General features: G+C 47.7%; 2 protein-coding genes across 6 annotated transcripts in view; one reads left to right on the top strand and one right to left on the bottom strand.

Annotated features, from left to right (window-relative positions):
• The window catches only part of NDEL1 (nudE neurodevelopment protein 1 like 1), a 50834-nt gene extending 42707 nt beyond the window's left edge, over positions 1-8127 (top strand). For 3 of the 5 annotated variants that reach the window (XM_090291067.1, XM_090291064.1, XM_090291066.1), the window contains exons 8-9: positions 1846-1997; positions 6954-8127. In XM_090291067.1, coding sequence (XP_090147193.1) covers positions 1846-1997; positions 6954-7047 — 246 coding nt within the window. In that variant the 3' untranslated portion in view covers positions 7048-8127. Of the gene's footprint in view, positions 1-344; positions 1322-1845; positions 1998-3906; positions 3942-6953 lie in introns of those variants that run through there. The other 2 variants (XM_090291065.1, XM_090291068.1) reach the window with 2 other exon arrangements.
• A 6850-nt stretch (positions 8128-14977) lies between these two features.
• The window catches only part of MYH10 (myosin heavy chain 10), a 139457-nt gene continuing 130934 nt past the window's right edge, over positions 14978-23500 (bottom strand). Inside the window, exons 35-41 of the mRNA XM_090291349.1 lie at positions 22817-22945; positions 21030-21118; positions 20141-20264; positions 19849-20057; positions 18508-18616; positions 17077-17249; positions 14978-16163 (exon numbers count right to left, since the gene is read on the bottom strand). Coding sequence (XP_090147475.1) covers positions 16019-16163; positions 17077-17249; positions 18508-18616; positions 19849-20057; positions 20141-20264; positions 21030-21118; positions 22817-22945 — 978 coding nt within the window. The 3' untranslated portion in view covers positions 14978-16018. The remainder of the gene's footprint in view (positions 16164-17076; positions 17250-18507; positions 18617-19848; positions 20058-20140; positions 20265-21029; positions 21119-22816; positions 22946-23500) is intronic.

The following is a 23500-nucleotide window of genomic DNA, read 5'->3' as shown; positions in this document are numbered from 1 at the left end:
AAGTTTTGTTTTCTTTTTTTCCCCCTCTTTTATTATTCTCCTATTATTTATTACCTCTGTAGCTATTCGTCCTTTTTAGTTCAGTGATAAAAGTATCATATTCCTGCCCATGGCTAATTTTGTCCCTCTGTGCTTTGGATTCCACTCCTTCCAGATTTCTCATCTTCATCTCTTCTGTATCTTTAGCCTTTTCCCCTATGCACATTAATATTTGTGTGTAATATTTATGTATTACATATTATATATACTTTTTTATCTTAAAAAGCAAAATAAAAGCAGCTCTTCTTCCTTTTCACCCTACATTTCTCTTTAGCCATCATCCTATTTCTTTCTTCTTTTTACAGCCAAGCGTTTTGAAAGCACGTCTCCATTTGTTGTTAGCGGTTCTGACTGCATACACCCTTCCCCAGACATCTACTCTGGGCGTCCCTGCTCACTCCATGAAAATTGCTCATTGAGGATCTCGGTGCTGTCAGATACAATGGATGCTGTTTTGTCCTGATTTTATTGGAAATATTCAACACAGCTTTTTGAGGGTGGGGGTGGGGAATGCCTTCTTTCCTTTGCCCCTCTGATGCTGGGTCATGTCTGCTTCCTGTTTTCCTGCCCGTTCCTCTTTGTCATCTTGTTGGGTCTTAATCTGCCCATCCTTTCATGGTTGACTTTATTCAGAGCTCTGTCCTTAATTTCCTCATCTTATTTGCAGCTATGATTTTGTCTACTACCTGGTGCATATAGATATCTAAATCTTGATTTCTAGATCACTTTATTCTCTTGAGTGCCAGACCCAGTACTTGTACTTGGATGTCTCACTGATGTCTCAGACAGTGTGTGCCAGCGGCATCACAGGGCCTCAGCACATGTTTGAAGGAATAAATGAGCGTTTTGAACAGAGGGAACTAATGGCTTCCAGTTTTTACTGTGTATGTGTATATATAACAAGTTGCTGAAATAATGCTTATTTGAATCTTATTCCTAATCCCTTAGTGTCATGGATAATAAGAAATGGACTATTTTTTGCCTTTTTTTCCCTCCACAGAGAGGGTTTTGAGTTAGTCAAAGTGTTTATGGGAAAAGGGGAGTTGGTGGTGTCTGTGTGTGATGGAAATAGGTGAGGAATTCCTGTTTTCTTCATGTCATCTGTTTGTAGAGCCTGGCACTGGCCAGGTGTTAGGGTGACAGGTGCTAAGAAGGGCACCCAGTTTAGAGGTAAGTGCTAAAGTTCTGGTGTCATTTTCAGGTGAATTATTTAGTTCTAGACAATGGGTATCAGATATTTAAACTGTGTTCTAAGAAATAGAATAGCTCTTAACTTCACATGAGGTGTTGTAAATGCTCTTATCCATTTAAATGCATTAGAAGTAACTAACCTGAAATGCTATAGAAAGAATCGGCTGCTTTAAAAAAATTCTCAAGTGATATTTTTGCATTCTCTGTAGTGTTTGCTCCTCAAACAGCCCTCCTCCACACACACACTCACCCTGCACATCCCCCCGGCACCTAGTCAACTGACGAAACAGTCCACAGCTCAGAAAGGCATAATGGATGGGATCACGAGACCTGGGATCCATCTCTGCCTGCTTATGCCACGTTTTTATTATATGAGTAAGGATTATATTTGTACCCCTCAGTACTACTGAGAGGAATAAGTAAAATATTCTGAGCTCATTAGAAAGGGAATCAGCAAAAACATTTCCTTTTTCCACCAGAAAGGTGATTGATTCTGGCTTAAGTAGCCACCATTATCAATAAGGTTTGAGTCTTGAAATATAAATGGCTTGAAATGGATTTTTTTATATGCAGATACTGTTTTGACAACCAAATCTTTCCTTCTTCCTTTTGTAGGCTTTAGAATCCAAATTAGCAGCTTGCAGGAATTTTGCAAAGGACCAAGCATCACGAAAATCCTATATTTCAGGGAATGTTAACTGTGGGGTGATGAATAGCAATGGCACAAAGTTCTCTAGATCAGGGCATACGTCTTTCTTCGACAAAGGGTAAGTCTTGGAAATTCTAAATAATTTTTTGAGTAATAAAGTTACACATTTGTTAAGTGAGCTTATTCAAGCTTTATAAAGGTAAACTCAGTTTGATAAATTTACCTGAAGCCTGTTATCATTCAAATGAAATCTGTTGTTGTCTTCTGGTCCCGAGGGAGTCTGTTGCCCTGGTAACCCTGACTCTGAAAGTTCTGTCCCAGGAAGCAGACTCTTGAAAGGTAGCAGTGCTAGGCTCTGGGGACCACAGATGCCTGTGACAAGGTCCTTGTTCTCAAGGTGCTTACCGGCTAGTAGACTTTCCTAGCAAATACAGGGTGGGGCAAAAGTAGGTTCATAATTGTTTGTATGGAAAATAATACAGTAATAAATAATTCAAGAATAAACTGTTTAATGAACTCACAGCTGTAAACTTACTTTTGCCTCATCCTGTGTTTAAGGGGAGAAGAGAACACTGTAATTGTGTATATACGCAAATCTGCAACAAACCTTCTGTCTGAGATTTTAGAAAAGTATAAAGCCACTGATCAAATATGGTTTAGGAGATACAACTTTTGTATTATGTGAAGATGGTTTTTGAGAATTAAAAAAAATTGTCTTAAGATTGAAGCAGTGTACGTATGTTGTTAAAGTTACGTAGGTTTAAGAGGGTAGAATATGTTTAAGAACATAAGTAGTGTTTATAAAAGTGTGGAAAAGGTTAATAAGGGACTGGGAATGGTTTATAAGTGTGTGGGAAGGGTTTATAAAGCCTTAAAATATATATAAATACTAAAATAAACGTAAGGTTCCTACTTTGTGGATTTTCACCTATCGCGGGGGGTCTAGAATGTGATACCCGCGATAAGTGGGAATACTGTAGTACAAATTTTTAACTATTGTTTCTGTTAAGAATTAAATATGCTTTTGTGGGTTGGTCTTTCCTCAAGTGTTTAGTTTATAAAACAGATGGATTGTATATACACAAAACATTAACCTATTGCTTGAGTTGCATTTGTCTAATTGCCATATTCCTGAGGCTCAGTCTCTTTGGTAGGTTTTGCTGTGTTCTTACTTCCTCGCAGCTTTACTTTGATTCCGCCTTCCTTCTTGCCTACCTGGCTTTTACTCGGGCCCGTTTTCCTGCAGAACTATTGACTAGATAAAAATCACGATGGTATTTACCAGGCAGGGGGAAATATTCTAACTCCCAGCTTCATTATTACATCTGTCAGGATAAAAGAAGAAATGCCAGTTCTTAGACTATGCGCAGCTTCTAGTTTCAGTACGAGGAAAAGCTCTTTATTTTCGAGGCTGTGGCTCTCAGATGTGCCTGCCCTGCCTCTTGCTCCCTAGAAGTGTGTCTGTAGCACTGACACTGTTTCCTGGCACTTCTGAAGCCCTGGAGGGGCATTGTATGGGAGAAGGTGACTCAGAGTGGGCATTCATGTGTGTGCGTGTCCATGCGTGGGAATTACATATACAGCCTGCCCTCCCACCTCCCTCAACATCTGCAGGTGCAGTGAGGCCTTACTACATGAGAAACCTTATATATTAACTTCATGGGATTTGAAAATAGTCTGTAAGTTCTGGTTATTCGAGGGCTTCTTGGAATCAGGATTTTATCTAGTCTGCGATCACTTCTGTGAGTTCCTAAAATATTTCTTCCAACCAGAAATAGCCCTGAAAGGATACAAATTCTTATTTAGTGTAGTCACTTGAGTTCTCTCCAAAACATTCTTTTTTTTTTTTTTCTCCATAGCTTTTAGTTAGTTTCTTATGTATCACTTGCCCTAATTTTGTGAGTCTGATTTCTTTTGGGCCATGGATAGGTAGGTGGGCATACACTAATTTTAGGGCATGGTGTAAAAATAGTATTTGTATTGCTGTTTAATGTTTTTCCTTTTTTTTTTTTTTTTTTTTTAATTAGGCAAGAAAAAGTCATATTCCCCACATTGTTCATGGGTAACTGAATTTGTTTGCTGTGCTTTTTCATTCTTTTTCAATCATGGTGTGCGGTGGAAGACACATTAACAAACTGGTTTTACTAACTGCATGGGGCTGACTCCGCTTTAACCGACTTACAGCCCCTGAGTGAGCTTCCAGGTTCTGTTTGACTTGACTGAATACGATTCTTACTGGTTCAGCTGTGCACACAAAACTAACTAGCTGTAGTGGCTCTGGGGCACTTGGAAGTAGCAGGTCTGATGGTACTTTTGATGTGTGGTCAGGTGCTGTAGTGATGATGCTAGGAGTCTGGGGGTGGGGGTCGAGGGTCACTGGCAGGCCCTAGGACCACATTTGACTGTCTTCATGGGACTGGGGTTCTTCCTGTTCCCCAGTGTGTCTTATTTTTTCAAAGCAGGAGCTAATGATTATGGAACCTTGCTGGGGGTGGTCTCACCCCTCCACAGTCACTCTTGTTTCCCAGAGCACATTGAAATGGTAGATGCCTTACTTTTCAGTTTTCAGGAAGGTCCATTTCAGTTTGTGGAGCCCGGGGCGGGGACTCCAGCTGGCTGGGGCTGTGCTGTCTTCCATGTGGCCGTCTAACTAGGGAGAGCGGGGTGTGGCGTGTCTGCCTGCTCCCCTGAGTTGGCTCCCGCCCACTCTCAGGCTGGGCTCTCCCGCCTTCTCGGGTGCACTTGACCTCGCTTCCTTAGTGTCCATACTTACTTCTGTTGTGTTCGATTTATTGTCCTGGCTAGCTTCTAAATGTGCCTCGGTTCTTCCCCCTTTTACTTCTTCTGTTGCCATTTTACAGCTGACCTTGGTCTCTTTGCTCAGTTGGACTCTCTATTTTTCAGTCTAACTAGATTTTAGTGGTAAGACCATGAAGTTTCACAGCTTCTGTAGCCTTTTTACATAGATGATTTCCAGATCTGTGTCTCCATCCATCCCTTCCCTCTCTCTTTCCATTCACTCCTGTGTCGTCCACTAGGGCGTTCCCTTCAGCTTCCTTGCCGTCCCTGAAACCCAGTGTGGTGCGGATGGAGGCGTTTCTCTCTTGCAGACCTCCCCGTCTCACGGTCTCACAGCCGTGCGGTTCCCGGCCCGTGCCTCCCCGGGCTGACATCCTGCCGGAGGGTCAGCCTCCTCCCTCTGTGGTCTAGTTCCCACTTCTTGACTCAGAAAGAAGTGCTAGGTGAGACCCAACAGATTGTTACTGTCTCTGTTCTACCCAACCTGCAAATCCAAATTGCCATTTCCCTTTGTACAGAGAAGTGACTTCTCTGGTTTTGTTCCCCCTTTATTTTCTGGATTGCACTGTTCATTTTCCCCATTAGAGCTGACCTGTGCTGGGAGCACCACAGTGGCTGTCTCTGGCCCTCAGGAGGATCCTGGGGAAGGACAGTGGCCTGGACATCTGGAGGCAGGTCGTGAGCCCTGCTTCCCCATTGACGGGCTCACAGGGGAACTTGGGTGAATGGCTGGACGGTTTCTTGCTTTAGTTTTCTTAGCACTGCCACAGTGGGGATGAGCTTTATGGTCTTTAAAGATCCACTAACGAAAATGGCGAATCTCAGTCCTAAACCTGCATGAGGAGCCATCCTTATGGTTGCTGCTTTTGCACATCCTGTGGAACAGGTGCCAGGCTCTTCTTGGCACCCAGCAGCGCCCCCTTCTGCTGAGGATTGGGGCTGTCTGGTACAGCTTGAGTCCCTCCTGTTGCTCGGCCTGTGTGTGGGCAGCTTGATTTCATACTGGAAGTCCGTACTCGGAGGTTAGTTTCTTTGGGCATGAACTCTGTTTCTTCAGAGTAGTCAAGGGTCATTTGCCAAGCCTTTGCATGCCTGCTTCTCTGTGATTACACTCGCCTCTCAGTGTGCAGAATAGTAATCTTTGTGGAGGATACGTGTGCATTTTGGTAAGAGAAATGCTCTTCACAATCTGTATTCAGCCCGAGGCCCCTGTGATGAGTGGGTGGGGGCGTGGTGAGCAGCGCGGTGCAGTGCAGCTCTTTGCAGTTGGCTGCGTCTCCCAAGTTGCTGGCGGGGCAGAATTTCCTGGGAAGTTTTTCAGGGTGGAAGGGCTGAAGCGGCTTCCTGGGAGAGGCTCCAGGCTTTGCTGTCACTCCCTCACGGCTTCCTGGGCTGCGCTGCCAGGTGGTGGGGCTGGGGCTGGGTGCTCTGCCATGCTGGGTCCTTGGGCTGGTGGCTCACGCATCAGCAGAGAAGCCTGCCCTTCTTGCTTTGCTTGCTTAACAATGTAAAAAAGTTACTTTTCCCCCTTCATTAAGATATGTATGAATATTGTAAGAGATTTGGAAAACAATAAAGAAGTATAAAGTAGTAAACCAAATTTACCCATAACTCAGAGGGAGGAAAAGTAACTATTGTTAAATTTTCCTTCTACAGTATATATGATTTTATGTCTATATATACGTGTGTGTATGTGTGAGGACCCCCTCACACATTTTACATTTAGCTACATGGATAGTAATGCCTATCTATATACGGGGCTGTAGTCTAGACTCTAGAATATATGCTACTTAGGGTTTTTTCTTCACATCATTGAACATACATAGTTTGGTAACCTTTTCCTATTTACCATTAGTTATATTCTGAATATTTTCCCATGCTATTAACTCTGTGGAATGTACTTTTAATGGTTGTATACTATTTCATCATTTAGTTGTACCATTATATATTTGGCTAGTTCCCTATTGGCAGACATTTAGACCTGTTCTGTGCGGAAAATCGGGGTGTGGCTGCAGTGCAGGTGACAAATCGGGGTGTGGCTGCAGTGCCGGTGACAGAGAACAGAGCACTAGTCTTGTTGCCCTCGGGTCACTGAGTCCTCAAGTCTCGGACCAGCTGATGCCTCCCAGGCAGCCACTCTTCCCTTGGGCGTCAGGGAGAGCAATAGTTTGAGAGAGCAAATGAATTTCTTGCTGTGTGTCTAGTGATGTTTAAATGACAGTCTCTCTTTCTCTCCCCCCTCCCCTCCCCTTCTCTGCTCTGGTCACCCCCACAGGGCAGTAAACGGCTTTGACCCAGCTCCTCCTCCTTCTGGTCTGGGCTCCTCGCGCCCCTCGTCGGCACCGGGTATGCTGCCTCTGAGTGTGTGAGTGCCCAGCCTCCACGTGGGGGCTCCTGTCCTCCTCCATCAGCCCGGGACACCTACACCTCACCCTTCGGTGCCTGGGCCCAGCCTGTGCCCCTCTGCTTGCCTCCCGGGGCTGGCAGAGGGCAGGCTGCATGCAGTGGCGGCTGCTGGGCCTTGCCCAGCCCCAGGACTCCGCACGACATCAATACTGGCTGTTTTCTCTTCTCGCCGTAGTGCCGTTGGTGTCACATGATTGCACTTTTGTGGGTCTCAAGGTGATACATACGTGTATTACTTGGTCTCTGGATACAGAAGTACACATTCATCACACCTGCCTCATAGCCTCCACCCTGCAGTGCTGATAGGATTTAGTTGTATTTAGGACATTGCAAATCTTCTAGAAGTTCTCTCCCAAATCAGGTCAACGTGTGCCCTCCTGAGCTCCTATCCAAGCATCTTTAGTGCTCATGATCATGTGTCCCCCAGCTTCACCCCATACAGTTGGGCCTGTTGCTGGCAAAGGGTCAGGAAGGTCACTGAATTAGGGAACATTTGCTGCACCTTCTGATTTTGCTTTAGCAGTTCCCATCCCATAGACGTGCCCCCCCGCCCCCCCAGCAGGAGCCTCTGGGGCCTGGGTGCAAACGGGGTTGGGCCTCTGTGCTGTCTTCTCCTCCGTGTGCCTCAGACGAGGGGTGGGGCTGGTGGTAACCTCCTTGCCAGCTTCCCGGTCCTTCAGTTAAATGACGGTGTCACAGCTTTTTTGTTTTGTTCTCTGAGGGCCTCTCCAGTCTTGTTAGGAAGGATTGAGTGGCCTGATTCTAGGGGCCGGCTGGTGTCGGCTCCTGGGGGGCAGACTGACCGTCAGTGGTTGTCCCCGTGTGTCCTTGGATTACTCTCATGCTGCACTTACTGTTTACATTTGTTTTATTGTACATAGGTTTGTAAACATTATGGCCCAAGATATTTGTATATAACTTGGGCTTTGTAGCTTTTATTTATTCAGAACTCATATGGCATGTTCATGACTTACGATGGTGTCCTACTCTGGGCAGCTGTATAGGATCATCATGTGGTTAAAAAAAAAAAGAAAAAGAAAAGACTTCCCTCAAAAAAAAAATCTTTTAATGTGGAAAAAATAAATTTCACAAAAAAAAAAAAAAAAAAGTATTGAGGTTGCTTTATTGGGTTCCTGCAGTCCTATGAGAGAAGAAGTAGAGTTACAAAGCCAGGTGTCGTTGCTGCTCTGACATGGAACATATTGGCGGACCGAGCTGTGGAATGGGGCAACAGGAGATGCTGCCCTGGGTGGATTCTTGGTGCTGGCTTCTCCTCTTGGCCGTGATTTCCAGGAACAGCCTGAGGGTGGCCCAGACCCCTCCTGCAAACCTGGGAGGAAGGACCGGGACTTTGAGGGAGGCCGTGTGCCAGGATCCAGGAGCGGCTCCTTCAGCTGTGCTACCCCTCACGACACGTATGGGTGTTCTGGAATTAGCGGTTACTTGGGTCGGGGCTTTTCTCATCCCTCAGGCCGGTGCTGGCAGGTGTGAGAAGGTGCCAGATGTTTGGGAGCAAGGCATGAGGTGACTTGACTCGAGAAATGTGTAAACGGGGTCTACGGATTTATCAGGTTCTGAACGTTGCTTATAACAATGAGTGTAACAGTGTAGTGTGTCGTTTTAAAACTAAGTAAATGAAAAGTAAGTGAATAAAATTTATAAGTGAGTAAGAAACTTTAGGATACATTAAAAAAAATCTGTCTGTTACTGTTTGGGCAGAAATATCTTGTTAGTTGTTCCTGGACGTTGTGTTGTGAGCAGAGTCACCCAGAGGTGTTTGCGGTGGGTGTGTGCTGTGTCCGGTCCTGCTGGCCGAGCACTTGAAAACTCCAAGTCTCTTACTGATGGGCGGCAACTCCCAGCTTCTTTCCCAGTCATTGGAAGGATTGGATTAGATCGGAGGCTTGAATGTTCAGCAGACCTCTTTGTTTATGCAGGAACCCCAAATCTAACACATGACAAGCAGAGCTACTCTGGTTAAAGCAAAGGTGGGTTCTGGAGCCCTGAATCCTTGTCCCTGGTGCCCCAGTGATTTCTCAGTTCCTTCCCAGCTGAACACCCCTGGGATCATCTCATCCAGAAGGTTCTGTTAATTATTGTTCAGTCAGGTGATGGTGGCGGAGGGGTCCTGGGTGTCATTCTGGGACATGACCACTGCTCCCGGCCCAGGAGAGCACGGGCCAGGTCCACGCAGGGGCAGGGTGTGCTGCTGGGCTTATGTGTAGGCCCTTCAGGAGGAGACCCCCCCCCCCAAATATTTTTGTTTTTTTAATAGCTACGGCTGCCCTTGGCACATGACCTCATGAGGAAGCTGGTTAACTCCCCTGGCCTCAGTTTCAGCTGTTTGGACTATTTGGTTCAAGATGCTTCTTTGTGCTTGTTCAGAGCATTTGCTGCCTGGCAGGAAAGTTATTACATACTGTTTGCCAATCTAGTTAAAGCTAAAGATCGCCTACCAGCCACCTGCCTCTGAGGGGTTCTCTTCCTGTGGCTGCAGTGCCCACGTCTGCTGGGTTCTCCCTGAAGCTTTCAGCCCAGGGTGGTGGAAATTATCCCCGACTAACTCAGTTAAGATCCAGAAGCCAGAGCTGGGATGTTGAGTCACAAGAGCGGCACATGGGAGTTAGATGTAGGTGACCTCAGAGTGGGATGAGCTGGTTGTGGCTGAGTGTCCAGAAGGGGAGGTGGGCCCAGAGTTTAAGTGACTGGCCTGACCTCACACAGCTGGGTCACAGATAAGCCAGGATTGGAAACGAGCTCTGTCTTTTCCTGCTATGTTGTCCACCTTTCCAAACCAGAGTCCTTGCTGGCCCTGACTGTCATGTGCCTCGGGAGATGAGCTAGTTTTGAACTGGCAATGAGCTGTGGGGCTGGCACAGTCTTTGCAACAGGATGTGGTTCATCCACCCCTCTTCTTCCAGCCCTGTGCTTGTCAGACGTTGACTGTGCTGCTCTCAGCAGCTGTCCCAGAAGTGCCATTAGCGTCTTGAGAGCCAAGGTGGAAGCCGGTACCCCTGGGGAAGGGGAGGTGCCCTGCGGTGGAGCTGCAGTTGTAGGGAGCATTTTATTACAGCCCGACCTGTCCTGCCAGGCTCAGATGGAGACAGGCAGCCTGGCTTCTGGGGGCCTAGAAGACGCTAAGATACCGGTTTTCCTCATTCCAGGGTTTACTTCAGGGATTGTTTTTCCTCTTTATATTTGCCCCAAAGGTTAAAACAAATTGAGAACACTAGCTTGGCCTTTAAAATTTAGATGTTATTTGATTCATTCCTAAAAATGGGAGCAGGGGAGGAGGCATCTTTGTTATCGGCTTCCTGTGACTTAAAGCATCTTATCTGAAAACTGTTCCTATGACTACTGAAAATATGATCTGTGGGAATACAGTAGCCCTTTTTTAAATGTTAAGGAAAAACAATAATCTTGAGTAAATATTAACTTAACAGACTTCCTTTACAAGATATCATGTGTGAGGAGACAAATGTGGAAACGGAACAAAGCTACAGTGCTGGGGTTGGGGGACCCAGTGGGTCTGTGCCACGTGTTACGGTGTGGAGTCATGCTATCTGTATGCACTCATGGGAGTCATGTTAGTTTCCTGTCAGGTCGGAGGCCTGCACCATGGGAAACGTGGTCCAGACTGAACAGAAATGTAACTTTTGGGGTGTTTGTAATCAGGTATCAAGTTTGCTGCCCTATTAAAATACGGAGATCCTGCCTGGATCATGGTTTGCTGGCAGAGGGCCTGGTAGTCAGCATTCTGGCACGGGTGGACGCGAGACGTGCAAATCAGTTCAGAGCCCTGTTGCTCCCTGTCAGATGATGGCGGCATGGAGAAACACTTTTCGTTTGTTTGTTTCAATGTGATTGTTTTAACTAGGAAGAAATCCTAGCAAATGCCACAGTCACCTAGAGTTTAGGGAAATAGGCACACCTTTACCTTATTGGTGTCATTAAATTATTCTGTCTTGAATCAATCTAACGTGATAAGCTATAAAAACTTTCTGCTTTTGGAGTAATATCCCATAGTAGTGAGAACCAATGAAATCAGCCTCTGTAGTGATAGCGTAAGTATCAGGTGGTGTGGAGTGGTCAGGCGACCTGATCAGTTGCACAGGACACTGCAGAGCCAATAAATCGTTAAGTGCACACATGTGGGACCCAGGAATGGAGGTGACCAGTGGGAAAGGACACAAACCAATTGAGCGTGCTAATAACAGCTTTATGAAAGAAATCAGAAGTGAAATTAAAAAGATCCAAATAGTTTACTTCTTTATGGTACTATTTTTTTTTTTTTGGAAAGTTGCCCAAATTCATTAAAAAAAAAAAATTGAAGTAATGAGACTAATTTTCTTTCATTACCTGAATTGGCCTGAAGACCTGTGCTGAGAAGTTCTGAGATTTGAGCAAGTGGCTCAGAGCAGAGGCTCCCTGACTGCTGGGTGCCCAGGTGGGTGCCTTTCAGTGTAGATGCCCCCAGACCCCCGCACCAGCCTAGCGAAGAGAGCCGTGTTTCATCGACAGCAGGAATGGTAAGATCCACCTTTATTTTGTGAAACATTAAGAAAAATGTGATTTGAAAATGCTTATCATTTTGTCTTTTTATAATTATTGAAAGAGCTCTTTTAGACTTGAGACCCATTTTCATACCCCCCTTAACTCACATACAGAAAGAAAAATGCAAGACATTCCTGAAACTTGACGTTGTGATTCCAATGTTCCTGACCCATACATGACCCAGTTGTCCTTGTCCGTGTCTTCCTAAGCAGCGTGTCCTCTGCGCTGGTGACGCAGCATTTCTGCAAAGCATGTTCTGTTGATGGCTTCAGAATTTTCTTTGAAGCTGCTGATACCCATTGTGTAAGATTTGATGCTGGGCTTTATTGATCTTCCCTTGACAACCGCCTCACAGCTGCCACCTACTGGTGGCCCTTGTGGGACGCATGAGTTTGCACAGGCGAGGGCCTGGGTGTCTGGGATGCTGTGCAGTTCAGTACTTGGAAGGAGGCAGTGCTGTGCTTGGATGCTTTTTGGACCCCGAGTTTAATAGTCAGATTATGTCGCTTTACATCTTGAATGAGGCCTCGTGACATCCAGTCAGTGGGGAGGAAGTTCGTTATTGGGCTACTTTGAAAAAATAAACAGACCTCAGTGTTGTAATAAATAAAACATGAATTTCTAGTCTTGTAAGGGTTGAGGGACATGGTCACACTTTCTGTATATTGTACACAGGTACTGAAATTACAGTTAACATTGTCTTTGGAAACTGATATCATACCAATGTACCCTTATTGATAGTTTCAGCTGAGATTTCTGACCGTGTGAGAGCTTCATACGATTTGCTTGATTCCCACATGACACAAGGCCACCCAAGGAGGTGGTCTGCCTGCCCTGTCTGGTCCTGACAGCTGGCACAGGAAGTAGCATTCTAGCAAATACTCAGAATTTGGTGTGGATGTGACTTCCCAGAGTGACTGACCAGGAACCGTTTGTGTGGCAACTTGCTTTGGGTCTCAGTCACAGGCTTCCCTCTCAGCCCTGCCTGGAACTTGGGGGAGGAGCCATCCTCTATTTGCTAAAGATTCCAGCCTATGGCCTGTTCTGGCTTGATTTTGGGGGGTTGAGGGTCAGGATGGGGCAGGAAGTTGTGGTTGCCGACCACTCTGAGCTCTTCTCTTTCCCATTCTTGTTCTGGCAACACTGGCTTCTGGGGCCACAGGTTGGTCATGCCCAGAGCCACAGGGAGGGCTGGTAGTGAGAACAGTTTACAGTTGGGTCTTCTGGCTCACATCTCTTAGCTGAGGTTTGCAAGGATAGGAAACTTGGTGACAGAAAGAAAGTATGACAGGTTCTAGTCTTTCTGATGTCAGAATTATACCCTCAAGCCAGTCAGGCTAGGAGCACTAGTTGTGTTATACTTACCCAAGCAATTTAAAATAATTCCCCGGCGTGTATGCATGAAAAAAGGAGCAGACGTGGCCAGAGCAGACAGGGCATTTGTTAGCATGACGGCTCCATGTTAACCCGCGTCTCACCACACCTAAACTCTTGTCTTAGCAAAAGGTTAAGGCTTACCTGGTCTTGCCTAGATTCCTTCTCACTATGAACTGCACTCGTGCTGGGTGGGAGCTGCCCAACTCGGGCTGACACAGAGCTCAGCTCCCATAAACTGTCTTCCACGTGCGTTACATGCTCAGCAAAGGCTTTATGAACTACCATTCCTTAGACTACAAAGCAGTTGTTTGGTAAAGAAAGAGGTTCCTTCTAGTTAGCATCTTTGGAATCAGGAACTGAAATCAGTCCATGCAGATGATGTGTTTCTCCTGATAGGCTGAGTAGCTGGGAAACAGTGCCTTTAACACCAGCTAAACCAGCCAGGCGGGAAGCATTCTTCCTTTCTGAGAAATGCCAGCCTCTGAATTCCACAAACACCTGGACTAAGATCCCGAATGTGAGGGTGAGAACACATTATGCAATGTGGTAACTGCAGCTCACCTTTTTTTCTCCCATGGTAGTGACACAGGAGAAAAGGAGCACTTCTGCCCACTGTTGACATTCCCACCACTGCCAAGAAGCCTGAATATATACCTTATACCACCAGAATGAGCCTAACCTAAGAATATTACAGAGTCATAAAAAAGCCAGCATCTCCTATGTGCTTTGTGCTCCCTTAGTTACTTCTCTCTGGCCCATCCTAATTGGCCCACACTAGTGAGGCTGCCTTGGGTCTTACCACTGAATCCGCCCCAAATCGTTTTCAAGGTGTATACTGCCTGGAAATGCGGTCTGAAACTTCTTGGATTTCTTAAAATAGTCTAATCCAGTAATCAGCTTCCCAAGTTGCTAACTGAAACCTCTGTGAGGCTTCATCCTGCAGCTCTAAATCGCTCCCTCTTCTATTAACAGCCAGGTCTCCAGCCCCGTGGCCCTTTCTTTCCCAGTGCGTCTCTACACAGAGGCCTTTGGTGAGGATAAGACTTGTAGCCACAACTGCCCAGAGAATCAGCCTGTCATCTGACACTCTGGTGGTGGGGCACAGCACCCTCAGAAAGTGGACCTGGCAGTCAGCACTTAGAATCTGTGTGACTGCTCCCTCTTCTATTAACAGCCAGGTCTCCAGCCCCGTGGCCCTTTCTTTCCCAGTGCGTCTCTACACAGAGGCCTTTGGTGAGGATAAGACTTGTAGCCACAACTGCCCAGAGAATCAGCCTGTCATCTGACACTCTGGTGGTGGGGCACAGCACCCTCAGAAAGTGGACCTGGCAGTCAGCACTTAGAATCTGTGTGACTCCCAGCCTCCAGTCAGCTCAGAAATGGGAAACGAGAACAGAAGGTGAGAAAACAGATTCCATGTTCACATGATTAGTCTTGTTTATTGAGGTCTGTTTATTCTTAACGGGTGCTTTTTCCTCCAAGTAAATAGAGCAGGCGTAAATATCTATAATGAATAAATTTATTGTCTTACAAAAATCATTGTCTAGAAATATGGGAATACAAGAAAAGATATTTGCAGTCAGGTGTCTGGTGGTCAACAGCCAGTACAATTCATAAAGGGGTAAAATGAAAGATTCCAAACCCACATGATAAATTCTTCCTAACAGATGTTAAAGCTTTTAACCCAAAAGGTTTGTGTTTTCAAGCACGTTGCAGAGGATCAGGGATTTATATTTAACACTGATTCATTGTCACCGAATGTTTATAATACCACTTTGACTAGAGAGGTACATGATATGAAGCACAGTCAAAACTTAATACATTAAATTGTTACAGAGGCAAATAATATATTTAATGTTGTCTTAGTACTGTAGTGTCTAAGGCACTTTCTGTAATGTCAGTTTGCTTAACTATCAACCAAAAATGCTAAATGTTCACTGTAACACTGTCCGAAGGGAAGGGAAAAGAAAAGGAAAACTAAAAACGGATTCACATCCACTGGCATGTCAACATTCAGGCAGATGGCATCTGTTCTTGAGGTCTGTAAACCTCATCAACAAACTTGGAACAGGTCTCGGACACAAAACCAATATTCCCATTTTGGGCTCAAAGCAGCGGCTGAGTTTACAAGGTCAGCACGAAAGTCTGGCTGGCAAGGGAGGGCCTCCCACTAACTCCTTTCAGGAGCCCGCAGCTGCTCGTTCCTGAAGTGAGGAGAAGGGCACTGGCAAAGCCAGAGGGGCAGGAGACCACCCCAAAGTCCACGTGGTTACTGCCACCGGGGGCTTCAGCGGCATCGTGGCCACTAGCCTTTCTAATGCACAGACCAGCCCTGGCCAAGGACAGTTCACATGAAAAGCTGGGGATACCACCAGCTCAAGGGAGATGGGCATGGTAATCCCAAATGAATGCTGCTCCCCCCAATCCAACCCACCCCTCCAAATCTTTCCAAAGCCCCTTTCACAGTTTGCTCACTGAAATAGTGTTGATCGTTATTTGAAGGAAATGAGAGATACAAGTGCAGTTTAGGTTCACAATGTTCTAAGAGACTCGAGGTGGCTGTGGCGTCGGGGCCACATGAACACGGAGCTAAGTGACCTGTCTGTACGACAGAGAGCATGCAGAGCGACTGAGCAACAACCACGGGGCTGCCCCCATAACCCAGCGACTGGTAACAAGGGTCTGGAGTTTGTCTGAAAAAGGGTTCTCTTCTTAACATTATAAAATGGTCTCTTGATGAATATATGGAAAATAGATGCAACGATGAGACAATCTGTTTAAAATGTGCATGTTTTGTGTATGTATATATATAAAAAGGAGCAATTGTACCTAAATCTGAAGCAGGATACAGTATGTGCAGGCTGGAAAGCCTTAAGACACAGTTGATCTTCAGTAAGGAGTCCCGTAGCTTGCCAGTTTCCTAAATCTGTAGGAGGCCTGGGGCAGGCTGGCGCCAGCGAGTTCCTTCGTGTCCCACTGTACTGCCTCCGTGGCTTCCTGTGACTACTCCGATGGGGGCGGCTGCGTCTCATTGACATCACTGGTCTTGCTTTCGGTGTCATCATCTGACAGCTCCAGGGAAGCCCCTTCAATGTGCAGCTGGCGCCGGCCAGATCGGCTTGAAGAGAAGCTGATTGGGCCACCTCGCCTGGAGGGAAGAGAAGGTAGACATGTGGGTAAGCACACAAGAACATGTGGCTGTCAAATTGTCCAATCACCTGATGACTTCACACTTCCACCCCTTCCTCAGGACACATGACCTGGGGAGGGCGGGTGGGCATGGTCAGGAAAGGCTCTGGGCTTTCCCACCTCTCCTACAACCGTGCCTGGGGAACAGCGTTCTGGCAATGCACAGAGTGCACTGAGCAGGAGAGGTCCTCCGGACAGGGCTGTGACTTAACAGCTGCCTGTGACAGAGACGGTAAGGGAGCAGGTGGATAAGGCAAAGCCCCACCTCATATGTCTATAAAGGGCAGATAGTAAATGTTTTATTTAGAAAATCAGGTCTCTAACCCTTTTTTCTAACCCTTTATCAATATAAAAACCACTTTTAGCTCACTGGCTATAAAAAGCCGGCATGTTAGGATTTGGCCAAGGGCCAGTTTGTCAACACCTGTGCTAACCTGCTGCTCTGGGGGAGAGGTCGGCTCTCTCGTGTTTTGCCCTCTCCCTGGTGCTCATCAAACCCAGTGTGGAGATGAGGGTGGGAGGGGGGGCTGATGGTGCCAGGTCCTGCGAGGAGCCTCCTACCCTGCTTCTCATGGAGGCTGGGACCTTTCCTCACAGTGGATGTGGGAACGTGGAAGGATGCTGGGCCTGGCTCTCAAGCTCTGTGTTGTGTATTTGTACATCCACTAGTAAAAGGCAAAAACAAAAACGAAACCCATTTCTCTTCTGTTCTTGAGGACTACTAAGTCAGAAATCCTGAATGGAAAGGGGAAGGGATTTAAGAGCAAGGACAAGTAACCACAGGAGTCTAAGCACTTGAGCAAAGACAACCCTGAGCTGCAGACCCGGCTGTCCCTGCTAGCTGTGGGGGCAGACTTCCCGAGGCCGCTCACCTCAGCCGGTTCTTCAGAGTGCTGACCTCGCGGCTCAGACCCTCGTTGGCCTCAGTGGCATCATCCAGTTCCCGCTGGAGTTTACGCCGAGATGCATTGGCACGTGTCGCTTCTTCTTCTGCTTCCTCCAGCTGCCGTTTAAGCTGCTTCATCCTGGCATTGGCCTTCTCCATCTTGGGGAAGTTACACAAATCAAGTCCAACCACACGGTGACTCGCTGCACCCTGAGCTGCTAGCCCGCTTCCCGCCCCACCAGCCACGTGCGCGCTCAGACTTCTGATTGGTCTGCTGTGCTCAGCAAAGCCAGCATCTACAGAGCAAACTATGCCAAAGGAAACTTAAAAAAAATTAAAACCCTATTTTCACCCTTTTGAGGTTTTTCATGAGTGACCTATGGGATTATGAAAGAGAACTGCTACATTCATTTTTATGCCTTTCAACACAGGTGTTTCAGATGTTATATTGTGACCCAAGTACAAAGCCACTCTGGAAGACCTGACGCGACCATGCACTAGCATGAGCCATGGAGACACTGGCCACTCCTGCAGGCCCAGGTCACGCCCACCCAGAATTGCCCTCAGTGCTGTCAGGCTCGGAGGGTGGGGGAAGAAGGGAAGGTTGTGGTGCCTGACTGGAGCAGGGGAAGAAAAGGGAAGGGTTTGGGCCGAAGGCAGCAGAGTCCTCAGCTCCATGCACCTCAGCTACCTAGGCTGTTATCACATCTTACTAAAATATAGTCTTTTTAAAAAATTAATTTTAGGGAGGGAAGGAGAAAAAGACACTGGTTTGTTGTTCCACTCATTTATGCATTTATTGGTGCTGCTTGTATTTTTTGTATGTGCCCTGACCAGGGATCAAACCTCTAACCTTAAGTATCAGCACGATGCCTTAACCAACTGAGCTATCTGGCCAGGGCATTAGAACATTCTCTTGACACATAAAAAAAAAAAAAAAGATACCTGGAGGCAGACAAGGAAAATCATTTGGATTCCATGTGCAGTATAGTTTTTTCTCTCTTTCTATCCTATGTCCACCCCCTACCCAGCCAGTCCATGGTGACTGCTATCTGTGCCCAGGCGCTGTGCTAGGCACTGAGGAGATGGTGGTGAGTGAAACCCACCGACAGTGAGAGGTCCGGGGCGAGAAACAGAGAACCTGAAGATGCAGTTCAGGCCTCACACTTCAAAGTCCTCACAGTGAGCTCCCACCCACTCCTCTGTGGGTGGGGGCCATGTCCTGATCTCTGTATCCCCAGCACCCAGAAGCGCCTGGCAGAAACAGCACGTTTGTTCAGACATTCGAATCAAGAGTTTCAATGGTATTTTCTGATGTTAGCCAGCCAGACGGCAGCACTTGGCTTGCTCTGCATCCGTCTCCTTGTAAAGCATGTAGAAGGTGGAAGGCATTTCACACTCCTACCTTCACCCTTACCTGTTCTTTATACTGATCCGCATGTCGACGCTCATCTTCAACCTGCATGAAGATTTCTTTCAGTTTCTTCTCAGTACGTCGGACCAGTTTGTTGGCTGCTGCTCGTTCCCTATGAAGATGATCAATCCATTAATTAGTCTTTGTAGTTCTGGAAATGAAACTGGGACGGGGAACATATTTTTTAAAGTCCTTTTCCTGGCAGATGACGTACATTGGAGAACTTTCCAGGACCTCTCTGACAAGAACAGCAGCAGGATTAATATGGTCCAGAAACTTCCTTTCTGGTCACAACATGCAGTCTACCAGTGAGAGGCAGAATAAGTATCGCTTCACATGCAGATTCATCACTGCAGAGATCTTCTAAAGTGCAGACGACACGTAACAGCTACCTGTCACTCACACTGAGGGCAGGCTTTCTGAAGACAGAACCCTTGGTTCCCTCAGTCACCCAACCCCTTAGCCTGGCAAACAAAGACCCACTATGATGCTGGGGGCTATAGCAGTTCATGGCAGGGGGTGTGGGGGGGGTGAACCTCCCACACTTTAGTTAGAAGTCAGAGCGCCATGTTTCTAGACAGGCCTACATTGTTCCTTATGAAGGAGAGAGAACTTATTTGGTGAACTCCACTGAAAACAAAGTCCTTTTATTCCTTGACAAATGTTATGTAAAAATGGACAGTGATAGAGTTAGCTGCAAGGGTGAGTCATGTTAATTACAGCTGACAACAAACCCTGAATTGTTTTACTTGAGGTCAGTGGAGTAGGAAGCAGGACTCTGACTTGGAGAGGATGTTGGGCTTTGAGCACAGGCCCTGTATTTCTGGGCCCCAAGCTCCCCAGCAAAAGGGTGAATTTGAAGGTCTGATAGGTTTGTAAACGCCTGCCAAAAACTGTATTGGGCAATTCCTCAAAAATTTCAGAATGGTTATCTAAGATAGGACAAACTGTCAAGCAGTCCCTATGGGCAAAAAAAAAAAAAAAAAAAAAATTTTTTTTGGTCAGTGCATTCTTGTCAACAAATTATAGCATTTCATGGGATGCCACCAAGTTGGAAAGTCAACTTTGGGTAAAGATGTAAACTGAGGTACCCAGAAAACCATGGGGCAGAGTATGACCAGCTGAGTCCTGGAAGAGCTGACAGGTGAGCCCCGCCTTCCCTGAGGGCTCACACCACCTTCTCTTTCTCACTCTGGTGACATCTGTCCCTGTCATCTCTTCCCCTGCCACAGGCACTCCCACAGGGCAAGTGTCTTGGTTTGTGTCTGGCTCACTGGCTGAGCCTGGACCTGCTCTGTAGCACAGATGTGTAAGCTCTGGTTTACCACACTGAACACCTCTTACTTGGCTTCCTGCTCAAGCTGCTCCTCCAGCTGCCCAATCTTGGCTTCCAGGGCTGAGATGGTAGCCTTGAACTTGGACTTGACAGCACCCTCTAGCTCCTGCAGCTTGGCCTTCAGCTCCTTATTCTGCCGCTCCAACTGCTGGCGCGCATTGTCACTCTTCTGGGCAGCACTGCGCTCAGCCGCCAGCTCTGTGTTCAGCGTGTCCACCTGGAGAGGACAGGCAGGTTTAGTCATTTGGGTCAGAGGGGCAGCACAGCCCTTCCCAGGTGACGGGCTGCTGCGTGAGCCACCTGCAGCGTGGTCTTGCGGAAGCGGTCGTTGAGCAGCTCCATGTTGCTCTGCTCCTCTTCCAGCTCCTCCTCCAGCTGTGCAATGCGAGCCTCCAGCCGCCGCTTCTCGTCCAGCAGTGCGGACCTGGCGGGGCAAGGGGGTCGCAGCTCAGTGCCAGTTTTATGGCCAGGGAAGCGCGGGGGCACCTCCTTCCTCCCTGCTGCTAGGAACTGAGTACCTTCATTTTTCTCTCCCCATACCCACTGCCCAATCTGTCAGCTCTTGCTGGTTACACTTCCAAACAGGCTGCCCGTTTCTCTGCCCTCATGCCCGCCACCGCAGTCCAGCCCCAGCACCTGTCGCCTGCGCCCCTTTGGGGGCCTTCCAGCTCGCCTCCCCGCTGCCTCTCTTGTCTGTTCCCCGCACCCAGCAGCAGCAGCTTTCAAAAGTGCAAACGTCCTGGCATTTCTAGGTTAAACTGCACTGGTTTTCCAGTGCATGGGATAAGATGCTAACTCCTCATGGCATGCTAGAAGTGCCTGTGATGAGTCAGTCAGAGGACTCTACTCGCCAAACCTAATGAACCTGAGAGTGAAGGCCTGCATTGCAGGCTGTGCAGTCTACAGAAGCCAGGCTGGCTCTGAACGTCCTTCCTTCACACCTGGTGTGCGCGTGACGGGCACAGGGAGGCGTGAGCTGCCCGCGTCGGGCCGCCAGCGGTGGCGGACACCGTCTGGAGGCTCCACACCCTGTGCCCATCTTCCCAGAGTGACCAGCTGGGCTGACCGACCACTGACCCCTATGCCACCCACGGCCCCCTCAGTGCAACAGGCAAGCCCGGGGGGCCTGAACTGCAGGTGCCAGAGAACAGTGGGGCTGCCCGCGCCCCACCGGCGGCCGCAGACTCACTTCCCAGAGGCGCTGTTGGCGATCTCGTCAGCCAGCTCATCTCTCTCTTGCTCGGCATGTCGGCGGGCTCTCTCCGATGAGGCGAGTTCCTAAGTGGGCCGAGACCGGGAGTTTAGTGCCGCCTGTTCACGGTCTCCTCCCGTGTGAAAGCTGGCGGCGCCCTGCGTGCCTCAGACTGCAGCGGGGCCTGGGGACCCTGCTGGCAGGTTGGCTGAGAGAGCCTCTGGGTGCAGGCCAGCCAGGTGGTGCTGTGCCAGCACCCTTCTGCAACCGTGTCCGCAGAGGGAAGCCCTGGGCTGTCCCTTCCCAGTTAAGTGACACATTCCTGCCCGCCTCAGAAAGCTGCCGTTTCTTCATCATAAACTGAGCACGAACTATGCAGGCTCAGAACCACACCAGTGCACGGTCGGGAAGGCCTCTGTCACCTACCGGAGTAGTCTAGTTTGGAGAGCAAGCACACTAACTGGGCAGGCCACTGAGTATCAGGGCCCCGGGAAACACGGTGCTCGTGCAATGGAGGGAGGGTCACAGGTCCCACGGGGAGGAGGCGGGCGGACTGTGGCCTCCGGCTCAGAGAGCTGGGCTTCTGGGGTGACCTCTTTCTAGGGAGATGGGAGCCCTGGCCAGTCAGGCTCTGCGGCTCTGCAGGGCCTCCCGGGGCGAGGAAACTGTCTTGTGCCACCGGCCGGCCGGCCCTCTGCAGGAAGCGCTGCCTGATGGCTGCTTCCCCACGAATGTCCTTGGAAAGAGGGTTTTTCCACAGGCGGGTGTCAGGCTGCATCTCTCGCCCCAGCTGGGTCATATTCTCAGAACTTGAGAGCTGCACCCTCTCCCTCAGTTTATGGATGAAGCTGAGGACCACACAGACGCAGGGACTTGCCTGAAGTCTCAAGGTGGGTCAGCAGCAGAAACTCGGGGTTCTGACTCCCTCCTTATCCAGAGTCCCTTCTACAAGGTGCCATATGGGCAAAAGCACACCTCACGATGCCTGCGGGGCAGGGCTGCATTAGAGGGGTTCGTCTGTGTGCCCCCGCCTCTTGTGTTTGTGCACAGGGTGTAGGCCTGGGTTCCAGAACACGGAACCCTAACGCACGGGACAGAGCACGAGTCCAGAAGTGATGGCAGCAGGCATGATACTCAGGGCCGGACCCGGAGGCCTCTGGTTAACAAAAGCTCTACCATCTGGCCTCCTGTGGTCCAGTTTCCGGGGCCCAGGAGGGCTCCCTCCTGACCACTGCTGCGTGCGCTACAGACAGGCTGAGGGACCCTGCGGCCTATAACCCAGATGAACAAGGTGTCTGTCTGAGGTAAGGAAAAACACAAGTGGACGGGAGGGCGGGGCTCGCTTTCCAGATCAGTCTTCTCTCTAATGCAACGGCCCCTTGTCTGAAGGCCTATAAAAGAAACACTCCGGCTTCCTGAGAAGCGCTGGGCTGCACGGCGTTTGGGAACTTGGGTAACGCTCCGGAAGACAGGCCCCCAGAGCCCCATCACCCTTGGGGACACTGCCGACCCACTGCATGATGAAGTGTACATTCTACTTCATTGACGAATACATGTTCATTTTTGGCACACAAGGAATGTTTATAAACGGCTCGACTCTCAATGTTCTCTAACCATAAGCAATAAAACTACAAATCAACTATATATATATATACTAGTAATATATTAAAAATGGAAAGTGAAATTTCACAAGGCTGCAAAGATACTTATATTTATCTGATCTTGGAGAAACTGCAAGGGCAAATATTCACTGAACAAACAGAAGAATAAGCAAGCAAACCAACCTCCTGTAGTTGAAGGATTTCTGCTTCCAGACTCTTTAATTTCTTCTCACTCTCTTTGGATTGAGCAAAAATCTCATCCCGGGATGCACGAGCTTCTTCTAGTTCACGCTGATAATCCTTCATCTGAGCCTAAAGATAAACAGAAGACAGTCTTGGGATAGTTTTCATTCTTAGTTTTAAACATTTTTCTAGATTATGGAAGTAATGTACATTCATTGTAAATATATAAGTATATATAAAAATGACAAAGATATCCCAAGAAAACATTTAGATCGATATTCGTTATGAATATATACAAAAATCCTCAACAAAATAGTAGCAAACTGAATCCATCAACATATAAAAAATTGTATATTACACCTCACTACATCCTACCAGATAAGTGAGATTTATATGAGCAATGCAAGATTGGTTTCACAACAAAAATGAATATAACCATATAATCATCTCAATATTCAGAAGTAGTATTTGACAAAATCTAACACCCTTTCATTATAAAAGCAATGAGCTGAATAGAGACGTTCTCAACTCTGAGATAGGGCATCATTGAAAAACTGACAGCTATTGTCATACTTAATGGTCAAAAACTGAATGCTTTGCCCCTAAGATCAGGAGCAAGACAGGGATGTCTGACTTTGTCACTTCTGTTTAACACTAACGGAGAACTTAGTCAAAGCAGTTAGG

Source organism: Furipterus horrens, unplaced genomic scaffold (genome assembly GCF_987537825.1).
Source record: "Furipterus horrens unplaced genomic scaffold, mFurHor1.1.pri manual_scaffold_11, whole genome shotgun sequence".
Taxonomy (NCBI): domain Eukaryota; kingdom Metazoa; phylum Chordata; class Mammalia; order Chiroptera; family Furipteridae; genus Furipterus; species Furipterus horrens.
The sequence above is the reverse complement of the archived record's forward strand: the minus strand, read 5'-3'. Positions and strand labels throughout refer to the sequence as shown.